Source organism: Neovison vison, chromosome 1 (genome assembly GCF_020171115.1).
Source record: "Neovison vison isolate M4711 chromosome 1, ASM_NN_V1, whole genome shotgun sequence".
In the NCBI taxonomy this organism is placed as follows: domain Eukaryota; kingdom Metazoa; phylum Chordata; class Mammalia; order Carnivora; family Mustelidae; genus Neogale; species Neogale vison.
Genome location: NC_058091.1, coordinates 58822305 through 58835014, shown reverse-complemented (window position 1 = coordinate 58835014; position 12710 = coordinate 58822305). Strand labels below are relative to the sequence as shown.

The window sequence follows — 12710 nt, the reverse complement described above, 5'->3', positions numbered from 1 at the left end:
AGATGCTTAACTGACTGAGTCACTCAGATATCAGTTCTCCCATTTTGTAGATAAAAAAGCTGAGGCACAGAAAAGTACCTTAAAGTGCCTTAGAACACTGCTATCATTGAATCTAGCCAGCCTGTATGGTGACATCGTCCTGCAGGGGGCGCTGTCGGAAGTGGTCTTTGGATAAGAGGAGGATTTCACCAGAGAGGGGGAGATGGCAAAGGTATGATTCTAGGAGAAAGGGAGAGAGAAACACCGCAGGAACAGAGCTGAGGAGGTACAGGAAGTGTTTAGGAAATGGTGAGAAGTAAGAGTAAGGTTGGGCTTCAACACTGAGCTTGTGGAAAAGGAGGAACAAGAGTGAGGGGGAGAATGGTCCACTGGAACCAGTTGTGAAGCCTGGCCATGGCTCCGAGAGGGGTTGGGCTTTTTCCGTAGTGTGTCGGATTTTTAAGTAGGGGAGAGACACGGATCGAAATGAAAATGGCCAGACCCCTGAGTATTTTTAGTGGGGCACTTTGGCTTTATTTCAATGCCTTATGTTCTCGAGTTGTTTGGGAAGTTTTTCCAAGTGTCCCCTTGGGTGGCATTTTGGCAGTGGTTTCTTTAAAGGACTTTGCTACGCTTTCATGAAGGGTCTTTTAAAAAGGAGCCCTTTTTTTTGCCCTGCTGTTTTCTGTAACTGCTATTGAGGAGAGGTAAAGCAACGCCGGGCTCTTATAGAACACTTGCAACACAAGACAAGCAGTTCTCTGTTCCTGTCACAGTTGTACAGTAAGGCCATTCAGTCCTCAGAACCAAGAAGATAACACGGTGTGCTTATATCATAGTCTAATTGCTCTTCTGTTTTGTTACATCATTAAACAGTGTTAGAATTGAGAATTAGGACTCTCTTTCCCCACCAAAAGAAAACACAAGTGGCTTGTTGACTGCAAGATTTACTCTTACTGATACTTCCAGAGTACTATAAAATCCTGGCCGGGCATCCAGGACAAGGAGCTGTGGCATATGCCCCAACCTCCTCTCCTGAATGCGGGCTCCACGCCCAGAAGGACATCATAAATCATTGAAAATTTATGATGAGCCGAGTCGTGTGCTACACCCTGTTAGTTGGCTGCTGTTTGTCCTCTACACACTGTAACCTTCCTTCTTCAGAGCACAGAGACTTTTTCAGATGAGCCATAGGATGGAGAGCTCAGGATTTTCCCTTTGGCAGGCCCGGCCAAGTAGAGGAGGCAGAAAACAGAAGACTCCTGTTCATTGAGTTTTGCCACAGGCCTTGCTTGCTTTCTCCTAGGCCGGAGGTGGAGAAGGGGCAGAAAACAAGACTGTTAGCGTCATCAGCCCATTTTCTTTTATCCATTTATGTAGTCAACACACATATATTTTCTAACAACCTGCAAGGCACTGTTGGGAAAACAGTAGTAAATGAAACAAGAATTTTGGTTCTCTTTGACACCATACTTAAGAACCAGTTCCCGTTTCGGGAGGGGATGATGTATTTTGCAGGATAAGATGGATAAAGACGAAAAGAGGAACATGCCATTCTACGTGGGTGTGAGGAAGGGATTTCTAACAAGGTGACCTTTGAGCAGAGAGTTGAAGGAAGTGGTGGACTGAGCCGTGTGGGGATCTGGGGAGAGCCCATCCTGGTAAGGACAGAGGCCACCACATGGGGGCTTGCTCCTTATGTCAGGTGACAAGCAGCAGAGCTGGCCAGGCTGGAGCAGAGAGAGCCAGGAGGGAGCTGTGAGGGAAGGATCCACGGGGGGGAAGGGGCATCGTGTGGGGGCAGCCTCTGGGGGGCATTACGGAGACCATGCCAAAGAGTAGAAATAGTATTCAAAGCAAGATGGATAGCCATTGGATGCTTTTGAAAGATCGGTCCTTTCCAAATATTTGAAAAGCCAAGAGTATAAGCATGAAGGCAGGAAAATGGGGGCACAGGGCATCCCTCACTTCTCAGAAAAATGTATGCTGTTATAATTGTAAGTGAACTGTCGGAAATTTAACGCCCCCAGTCCAGGGAGCAAAACAAATCAACGGGTTTGCTTGATCTTCGTGTAAAAACTATACATGCTTTTTTAGCTTGGGTTGAAAGTCAGCTACCATGAGCTGTTTACTCACCTGGGAATAGTACTGCCCATGGCGACACCTGGCTACTGTGTCCAGTGATCTGTGCCTCGCTAAGTCTCTTTCCCAGCAGTAATTGTGAGGGGGAGCCCCCCAACATTATTGCTGTTGCTGCACTGATTAGTGTGAACTTCAGGGTCAAAGAGCAGCTGGTTGGATACTCGACATCAGATTCTAGGAGGCTTTAATGACCCACTTTGCTCTCAGTGAGCACAGAGCTAACTCACGCTGTTTCCGCATCGCAAAGGACTTTTTTACTCTAGAGCTATAGGGACCATGGGCTTGATTTAACTGCCCAAGTCACAGAGAGTGTGGTTCTGACTCCTTAGGAGGAATACATTCCTAGGAATAAAGGTGACAGATGTCTAGAGGAGGCCATCCTGCCTCTGAATGTTTTCAAGCAAGTGAGCCCTTCTTGGGAATGTTCCTGAAATGACTCCTGTTTGTGCAGCCCTGTTGGACGAAAATGACCTCTCCAATCATTCCAGCACAGAACACTTCCAAGCCTATGAAAAAGTGTCCAGTGAATGTGCTCTGCAAACATACAGACACTATGTAAACATGAGGCAAATATTTTAAAAGATGAAGAGTGTGATACTTGTTCTTCTGGGAGAATGGTGGTTGGAACTTGGTGCCCCGGCAACATACTTTCCATTCTCAGTCGCCTGCAGTTTGTTCTCATTGGCCCGGGACACAGTTATCTGCATTATGTGTTAAAGACCTGCTCAGCCAAAGACCAAACAAATCGCCGGCGCATTTTCCTATCAGAACCTGTTTATAAGAGGTAGAGCAAAGAACAGAACTGTGGGTTTTGATTCCTGGCAGGAAGCCAGGCTGCTGCTTCAGAGCTCCAGAATTTACAAGGAAGAAAGGGGAGGGATTTTTTAACTGGGATTAAGTTAGATTTAAAGCAACAGAAAGCTTAAAGCTAAAACTGAAGCATCCCCTCTCTAGGATCTGTATTGGAAAGGCAGACACGAAAACGAGATTTGTTCTAGGCTCTCAGACAGTTTTTTGGGTGCAAGAGTGACGCCCAAAGCAGAGGTCACAGAATGGCCTTGATTAATGAGAGAAGGTCGCACACTGTTGGAGCTGGGTGAGGTGTCCTTCAGCGACCACTGAATGCAGTGGTCAGTGTCTTTCTGAGCCTCCAGCACAGCGTTCGCAACCCCCAATGGTGTCGTTGGGGGTGTTGTTTGGCTCCCTGTGCTGACAGGAGTTCTCTTCTCTTGGACAAAAGCTTGGACAAATAGAAGCTGTCTTTAAGTAACAGCTCTCTTTTTACCTAAAAGAACAGCTCCGGCTGGCCCCCCACACCCAGTTAACTTTGTTCGTTGAAACCAGTGTTTAAGGGAGCTGTGTCTGCTTGCTTCTGGAAGGAGGGCAGAGTGGGGGGTGGGTGGCAATTAAAGGAAGAGGGGAAGGTTCTGTGTATGTGTCCGTTTGAACCAAGAAAGTATTAATTTTCATTCTTTTGACCATTGTTCATCCACTCATTCATTTATTCATTTTCTTGTTTGTTTCCATTCTATTCTTTTGTTTGTTTGTTTAAAGATTTTATGTGACAGAGATCACAAGTAGGCAGAGACAGGCAGAGAGAGGTTGGAAGCAGGCTCCCTGCTGAGCAGAGAGCCTGATGCGGGGCTTGATCCCAGGACCCTGGGATCATGACCTGGGCCAAAGGCAGAGGCTTTAACCCACTGAGCCACCCAGGTGCCTCTCCATTCTATTCTATCCATAAAATGTGTTGGGCAAAACCGAGAACAAAGAGCACATATGCTAGAAATTAAATACAAATGAAGTCAGGTCTCTAAAAAGGAGGAAACAGATATCATCCATGAATTGCCATATGAAACCTATGTTAATATCAAATGTTACTCTGACCTTTCTGGCAACCAAGATAAAAGGGGGAATATACAATTACTAGTTGTCAGAAAAGGAAAAAAAATATTTCAATTTCTTCAAAAAAGACTAAGCTTTGGGACTCTGGGATTCATGCCTTTACTGAAGACTTTCAGGTTCTTCATACAAAGCTCTCACCCCAAGGCACACCCTTTTTTAACCCTCTCTCTCTTCGAAATGTCCTTGCTTCAGACCGCCTGGAGCACCCCCAAAAACAGGTTGTTAGTGTTATTATAAGCACTGTCTGTATGTGCTGGGGCAGGGCGTGGGATAATGGGGTTTAGTTTAGATCTTGAAATGATTGTACATGTGGCTCTAGAATTTGCAAATTCTGAGGCCAGAAATGGGAATTGTGGGGAGAATCAGAATCTAGTCCTGCTATGTCTACCGAGTCTCCACCAATGTGCCTTTCCTTCTCCCTAAAGAGGCCTAGGCCCTTTCTGTGGCCCCTTTCTGCTGTGTCAAAGTGCTTTTTCCAACAGGTCATCTAGAGGGAAGAGAAGTTTCCAGAACACCCTTCGGACCTTGTTGGCTTAGAGGATTAGTAGATGATACTAATTTTACACACCACCTTGGCCCCTCAAAGTGGGGGTAGAGTTAGACATGCAGGACTCAGGAAACTAATATGACATATATATATGAGGTGGATGCTATCAAAGTCCCACCCTAAGCTCCTCAGCACCATTCTGAACTTGTAGCAGGAATTTAAATTCTTCCAGAAGAAGGAAGAGGCATTGTTGAGAGTCCCATCTCTCTACACGCCCGTGAAAGCATGAATTCATTCTGTCCTGCTGCCTTGGGATCTGTTGGGGGATATACCAGAACATGCTAGACCTTTCGCGTATGGCAAGGAAAAGAGTTACAGAGAGCTGATGTGTTGGACTTCTGTGATAGATGGTGTAAGAGAGAAAACACTGGAAAATAGTCCCTTTTCTCTGGGATTCAGATGAGTTACCTGAATACCTATTGAACATTTGTCTGTCTGTTTGGTTTTAATGTAAGCATATGTATCCTTTGTATACATTGCGTATTCATTGAGGCCTGGGTTTTAGAATGCCTAAAAAAAGGAAAATTTCAAAGTGAGAAGTAACCTTCCTGCTCTATAGCTGATATGAAATAATGTGTCTGGTTTCTTCGCCAAACATCATCCTTGGAAGGATCAGGCGCAGAGGCTGTGTTTCAGAGCACTGGCTGCCGTCCTTTGCTCTTGTCTGAGTTTGGTTGACTCCAACCATGAGTTTTGCTAGACAACTCAAAAAACTGGGGATTGAGCCCTCGGGTGAACGGAATACATGTGCTCAGTTCTATTTGAAATGTTTTTCATAATTATTTTAAGCAATGACTTGATTCTTACTTATGCTTATTCTTTTTAAAAGTATTAGAAAGGAAGATATCCACAAGACAAAGTAGAGAGGAGCTGATAAGAAGGGGCGTTCTTAAGGAGTTGCCTGATCAAGGTGAGGAAATTAATCATACATTTAAAATAACTTGATCCTTTATTCTTTGGTCTTTCTTTCATTTTCTTTTGGAATTTAAGATGATCATGGTCTTTGGGAGATAAAGCAGTGAATACAGCACTCTGAAAATCTTGCTTTAATTCAGAATGCCTTTGTGGGTTACAGAGAATCTAAGATTTTCTAGAAAAGTAATTCAGTGACCTTTTTGGGAAGTCCTTCACTATCTGCCTCTAACCCTAAAGCTCTACAAAGGTATGGGCTGAAGATACAGATAAGATACAAATGCTTATATGACTCCTCTTCTGTTCTGAAGCTTCCTTCTTTCATACAAGTTAACTCAGTTGTTTGAGTAAATGCAGTGTTGTTGCTTGACTCTTGCCTTTTGGTGTCATAAGCCTACCAGGAAAAGAAAAAGGAGAAAAAAGTAGTAATATCTTTTGTTTTTGGTAGTCAATATTATACAATCAAATGTATAATCAATAAGGCACAAATGGACAAATTAAATTAATATGCTTTATGCGTTCTCTCAAGTAATTTTCTTAGTATTGTTCTCTTTTCATTTCTTTGTATCTAAATGCCTTTCACCTTTTCACTAACAATTATTATTTCTAAGCATTTTGTTTTCCCTGTCCCTTTTCCCCTATCCTCCCAAGAGGGAATCTTGCTCAAAAAGAAAAGGCTTACAGGGCACCTGGGTGACTCAGTGGATTAAGCCGCTGCCTTTGGCTTAGGTCATGATCTCGGTGTCCTGGGATCGAGCCCTGCATGGGCCCCTCTGCTCAGCAGGGAGCCTGCTTCCCCCTCTGTCTCTGCCTGCCTCTCTGCCTACCTGTGATCTCTTTGTCAAATAAAATAAATAAAATCTTTAAAAAAAAAAAAAAGAAAAGGCTTACATAGAAACCAAAGATAGAACCTCAGAAGAAGACACCAAGATTGGTTACGTCTCCAAATAAGTGATACCAAATAATTTTCATTGCTCTCCCTACTCTTAAAACTAAAGGAAATTTTCGTTGCAAAATTGTTGATTTACCTCATGCCTTCCCTTGCCCCACCCCCTGGACATTTACTGGGATAAAGTAGTATTACTGTACTTTTAAGGGAACAAACATGGTGCTATTAATTTAGAATTAAAATCACAGAATTCTTTTCCTGGTAAATGTTCTTTGCAAAGAACACCTTTTGGAATTCACTATTTATAAATCCAAATGACACACTTTTTCCAACATCTCAATAATTGTAGAGTGAGGGTTGGAAATGCTTTACTATTTTACTGCTGCTTCTAATATAGGGAAATCTAGACTGAATAATGCCATTTTTCTTGAGTCCTCACAATTTAGGCATTTTATTTCAATCACTGGCCTATTATATTTTTCTCATTCTGTTTTATGAATGAACGTTATGTCTTCTTTAATTTTCTATTACCATGAAACTATTTATTTCCTGTCTGGGAATTTTAAAGATTAAAAAAAAAAAAAGATGCACACCCCTAACTTTTTGTTCGTGGAGGATGGGCTTGCAGCATCAAAATTAGTCTCCCCCCTAATCTCTCTGGAGGCAGGAGAGAAATTACAGATCCACTGAGCAATCACCTTTCCAAGCAGTCACCTCCTAGGTGGGCCAGTGCAATTGTTTGGTATCATTTATTTGGAAATTGTTTAAAGAAAGGAAAAATGTGAAAATTTATTGTTGAGATTGTTAATGAGTATGAAAGAGATTTAAAAACCCCTTTTTTACCTAATTAAAAATTATAGCTAGAAAACTTGTTTTCTAAAAACAAGTGACAGTGGGCAACTTAAAGAAATGCTTAGTATTGATTGGTTCTTGTTCTGCCTAATCTGTTAAACTATTTACTTGATGGGTTACAGTCTCTGATGCTTACTTCCCAGAATTCTGACTCTAGTTGACCTTTTGGTAACTTCTGCAGACTGAACATTAAAAGTTTTAAAACATAAAAACAAAACAATTTTTCACCTAAACATAATGTAACAGATTTAATGTTTAGGGAAGTCCTAAATTACTGAATTTTACTTTCTGTCTTTTTCATGGTCCCTTTATGGAACTACAGAAATGACCTAATGCTTGAAAGTTCCTGGTGATGCCTATTGTAAATACAGTCTTTCCCCTTTTCAGCCAGGGGCTGGAGAAAAGTTTTCTGTCATTTCTCCAAAAACAATTATCTTGAGAATTTCGGTCTGTTTTCAGCTCTAGCCAGAGACTAGAAGCTGCTGTGTTTGGTGACAACCTCCTGTCTTCTGCCAGCAAAGGTGCATTCTTTGCCTTGATCTTCCTGACCTTCCCTTTGCTCTTGACAGTTATTGTCAATTATATCCTTTATTCGGGAGCCAGATCAACTTTTTCCATCCCTCCAGCTACCCTGGGTTTGACCTCATCCCATCCCGCCCCATACCCTCACTCCCAGCTTTTATTAATATTCCTTTTAGATGATCTTTTTTACACTCACCTCTAACTTCCATCTAAACATTCAACAATTAGTCTTCTCTCTTGAGAATTCCCAGGTCTAGTCCATGTTCATTCCTTATTTTCTGATTCTTTCCTTCCATCTTTTTCCAAACGGAGGGCATGGAGATGTTCCTGCCTGCCATGTAGCCTCCTTTCTCTCTCTCCCACGGTGTATGTTTTAACCTTCTAATGAGTCACTCACTGTGTGGTCACACACAACTTTCTCCTCATCTCTCTCTCTCTCTCTTTTTTTTTTTTTTGGTTAACTGTATCCAGCTACACGCATTTGACCAGAAAGAGGGGAGGCCCCCAAACACTTTCCTTCTCCTTGTTTCACCACTGATGTCTGTGTGTGCTTTATCTCTGAAGCCTACCACTTTGCCTGAGCTTTTTCCTTTGCACTCGAGGGCTCCTGTTCCTTAGAACCTCCGCATCTCCCCCTACTCTCCTTTGCTGGCAGGTGTGTGGCATTTTACTTACATACATAAACTATATCAAGGACTCAGCTTGTTTTGACTCTACCATTATGCACAAAATGAGAAAACTTTTTCAATGCACACACCAATTAATTATTAATAACTTCAGTTCTCTGTTTTATTCTTCAATTTGTATTTATCACGTATTGGTCTCCTTTTTCTACCATTATTTTCATAGGGACTAGCTTTATTTCAGACCTCAAAGTAAGTAAGTATCTTTCTACATTATTGACTCTATTATGTGAAAATCCAGTTTCTTATTGTACCATGACTATTTAATTTTCTCTCTAGCTTTTTTGTTCTAGATTTTAAAATAAGTTATTTAACCTACTGAAGAATTTTAGCATAACAAGGGTTAAAATATAATTAATATAATGTAGTAAGTCATGTTCACATGACTTCAGTGTGTTTTTGTTATCAACTAAAGACCGGGTAACCAGAGATAAATTTGTATTTGGGTTGCCTAAAAATTGAGGTTTTTTTTTTCCTTTTTTAATATATATATAAAGAAGTGGTTTTCTGTTTTATTTGGAATTTTCCATTCTTCCATTAGCTTTCAGTTTTCCCATGTCTAATATCTGGACACTGCATTGTGTCTCCCATCCCTTGTTTTTAACAGCGAATTCCTTGGGATCTAATAATAAGAATTAAGAATCTTTTGGTTTCCCTTTGGTTTGACCTATACTCATTAAAAAGTATTACCTTAGTTTTATTGAAATAGTTAAGATTTATAATGGCATTGCCCTCAATTATCATCTATTTTATTTTTATAAAGGAATCAGATTGTAGGTACTTGGAAGTTGTATGGCTCAGCAGTACATTTTTCATTTTGAGCATGACAAAATTCCATGATACATATTTTTCTTATTAAAATGTTATGCCTGTTTTTATGGACAAGGCCAAGGGATTTCATGTTGAGCCCAAGCAGTTCAATCATATTTAATGGAAATTTGAGAGATGTCCTCTTTTTTATTTATAATAATTGCCAAAATAAGATTAATCAAAGACTGCATAAAAACAGTCTGATCATGCATTTCTTGAATTTTGCAAAGTCAAAACTTCAACTCGTTATTATTATTTATTATTATTATTTCTTTTTTTTTTTTTTACAGAGGTAGCAAAGCCTCTTAAAATGTTCCAGATACGATTTAGGGTTGCTCTTTTCAAACATCACTGAATTAAGAGTTTATGTAAAATCTCATTCACTTTAGAAACTTCTAAAAATTATGAAAGTTCAGGGATTAAATTTAGTTATTTCTGATTTAGGTAACATACTAGAAATTTTATTTTCACTTGTGATTTTTTAAAAGTTCCTCTGTAATTACTTTTTCCCCCACATTTTTTCCGCTAATGTTTCCAGATTATGATTAGGCCACATTAATGGCTTTTGGTCTATTATATGTAACAATTGCCTGAGTACATTTTAATATGTCCATCAACAAGAAAATGAAAATAAAATTATTCTCGCTACCATCTTTCCCTGAATACAGAGTGGCAGTTATATTCCTGTGTACAGTTACCATATGACAGATGCAATCATGTGAGACAGAGATGGTTGTAAATTTTCATATCCTCCTTCTAAGCATTTGTATGTCAAATTACATTTCATGCTATTTGTGTGTTTATATGCACCTTGTGTTTTCACTGCTTGTTAAAATGTTTATTCCATTTTTCAGATTTCTCCTTTTACCATTCCGTTTGTGAATGACAGAGAAACTCCTAAGTACTGACTTCAACAAAGCCTAAGTACAAGAAGAGAAAAGGGTTCCGTTGCCCAGGGATATTGTATAATTAGGATAATAATCCCTACTGTCCCAAAAGGGCGTGGGGATATCCCATCCATTGCTGCTTTTCCCCAAGACTAAGGATTTTCTAGCTCTTTCATTGTAATGAATTATTAAGTAAAACATGGTGAAATGGTGTAGGATGTATTTGGTTCCCAGGGTCTGAAACATGAACCCAAACCCTACAGTCCTAGTAGCTGGAACATGGGGTTTTAAGAAAGCCATCAAGTTAGACATCTAGGTGTTTCTTTCCCCATTTTAGATGGAGATGTAACAGTTAACTTTGAAAATTCAAACGGGCACATGATACCCATCGGAGAGGAATCTACCCGGGAGGAAAATATAGTAAAATCTGAAGAAGGTAATGGCTCTGTAGCTGAAAAGGCGCCACCTCTGGAGGAAAAGGCAGAAGATAAGAAAGGTAAAATCAAGAGAAACTCCATATTCTTTTACGTCAATACAGCTCAACATTGAGAATCAGGTCTTAGGCTCCAGATAGTGACTCTTAAGACCAGTTAGGGAAGAGATTTGCAAATACAAAGAAGAGAGAAATTACAACGAGTGAAGAGAAATAGAGTGGTTTTCTCAAGTAGATGCATCCATTTTGTGAGTATATCCTTTAATTTTTTACTTGGAAACATTAATTAACAGTAATCAGCAGATAGCTTCTTCAGTCATTAGAGATGAGATAGCTGGGAATATTATCCCTTCCTCAGGAGCTTTCCCTCAGTATTTTCTCTTATTTTTAGAAAAAAATGCCACCAGTCTGAAAATCTTCTACTAGTTAGAAGTGACCTTTGTGAGCATGTCAGTGTAGAGGGATGGAGGAATATCAAAATGAAGATGGCTTTTTTAGCCCATCCTCGTCTCTCCAATTGTGGGAGCTTGGCTGATGGCATCCATACCCCAGATATTGTAGGTTCTAATCCAGGTTCTAGACGTTTCTGCGAGAGGGACAGTTGGCCAGAGATGCGGGAGACTTTGGTTGCTGTATTGACCATAGCCTCAGCTTCATGACTTGTCTGCCAGTTGGAAGTTTCAAAATATGCCAGGGGCAATTATGCCATTCCCCGAAGGCTTCTTTAAAGACCTTGGTTTCTAGAATGAATATGCTATCATCAATTAAGTTACCTGCAAAATCTGTGTCTATCAAGGACCTCTCAAAACATTTTACAAGTTCCTGGTCACTGATTGATTGATTACATCTCCCTAAGACTTCTCTCACGTGCAGGAACCTCTAAGCCTTTTACTTAATGCAAATCAGAATTGAAACCCATACAAAGTAAGGATTTGTTGGAAAAATCTAGATGATTCCATGCAGCGTAGGAATGACTCCTCAGGAAACAGACTGTTTCCTGTTCTGTAATGTCTGCCCCTGAGCTGGATGGCAAAAATTTTCAGACCTAGCTTATGTTCTGTAGGCATTGTGAGAATTCTTAGAAAGTGCTGAAAGCAAACTTCTCTTCCTCTGTTCTTGACCCGAGTCCTCTAAAGACAAAGAAAACAAAAGAGCACTTGACAGACACTGTAACTTAAAATCATCTTCTCTGGAAGTCTGTAACCCCCTAGTTGGATATATATTTGCCTGTAAAAATTTTAGAAGCCTCTCTGAACTGTTAGAAATTTATTATTTTGCTTTATTTATTCAACATTAAGTATAGTATTCATGGAGCTTTACTTGGTCTTGTTCTATTGAAGGACTCTGGTTAAACTTACAAATACTGATTATAAGAAATTAGCTAACATTTTTAACAATCATATTCCTGGAACATAAAAAGAAAAGAAATCTAAATAGATTTCAGTGGGATTATTTTGAAAGTTTTCATGCAATTAGTGGTTTTGTTGTTTTTGTTTTGTTTTGTTTTGTTTTAAGTCCAACTGTCCTGTCTCACCCAGACTGTTAAATTTCAGACCCATCTGTGGTTTGTCCCTGGTTTGGCCTTTTCACATTCAAGAATCACACCCTTCATTACACAGTAGTGCCACCATTAATGCTTGCCTGGTCCCTGCGGGATGTCAGTCAGCGGACCGGCCAAGCTTCAAAGGAAGTTTTTCCCTTATCAACTTAATAAAAAGTTGCTGACAGTTTTATGTTAATGAAACCAACAGCCTTGATGTTCTGAAAAGATGGGAGACCTCATAGTCATAGGTCCATGGATATTTGAGAGGTGTTTTTGTTTTCTTATTCTTTACTTGGAATTAGTACATTTGGTTCTTTTTGGTCAAACAAGATGCAAGATAGCATCTTGCTTGGCTGGTGGGTGTGTCGAGAGATGGAATGCTGGACACACTGTCACCCACCCGTACGGCAGCAAAGCCTCCCTCTCCGTGCAGGCCGGCGCACCTGGTGCAGCCACACTCCGAGTGAGGGCAGGCATTTGGTGGGGAAGCCACTTCCTGAGTGTCAGCAGAGTGTCTTTCAGACCTCTAACAGTACGCAGTATAATGGGAAATAGAAAATACCTCATAAACAAAGACAAGCACTTATTTCTCTGGGAAGATACCGTTAA

General features: G+C 40.3%; 1 protein-coding gene across 5 annotated transcripts in view; it reads left to right on the top strand.

The window, feature by feature from the left end:
* PHACTR2 (phosphatase and actin regulator 2) overlaps nucleotides 1-12710 on the top strand; it is a 120166-nt gene that overhangs the window by 56847 nt on the left and 50609 nt on the right. For 4 of the 5 annotated variants that reach the window (XM_044247428.1, XM_044247447.1, XM_044247437.1 and 1 more), the window contains exons 3-4: nucleotides 5400-5480; nucleotides 10463-10621. In XM_044247428.1, the coding sequence (XP_044103363.1) occupies nucleotides 5400-5480; nucleotides 10463-10621 (240 nt within the window). The remainder of the gene's footprint in view (nucleotides 1-5399; nucleotides 5481-10462; nucleotides 10622-12710) is intronic. The other variant, XM_044247463.1, reaches the window with a different exon arrangement.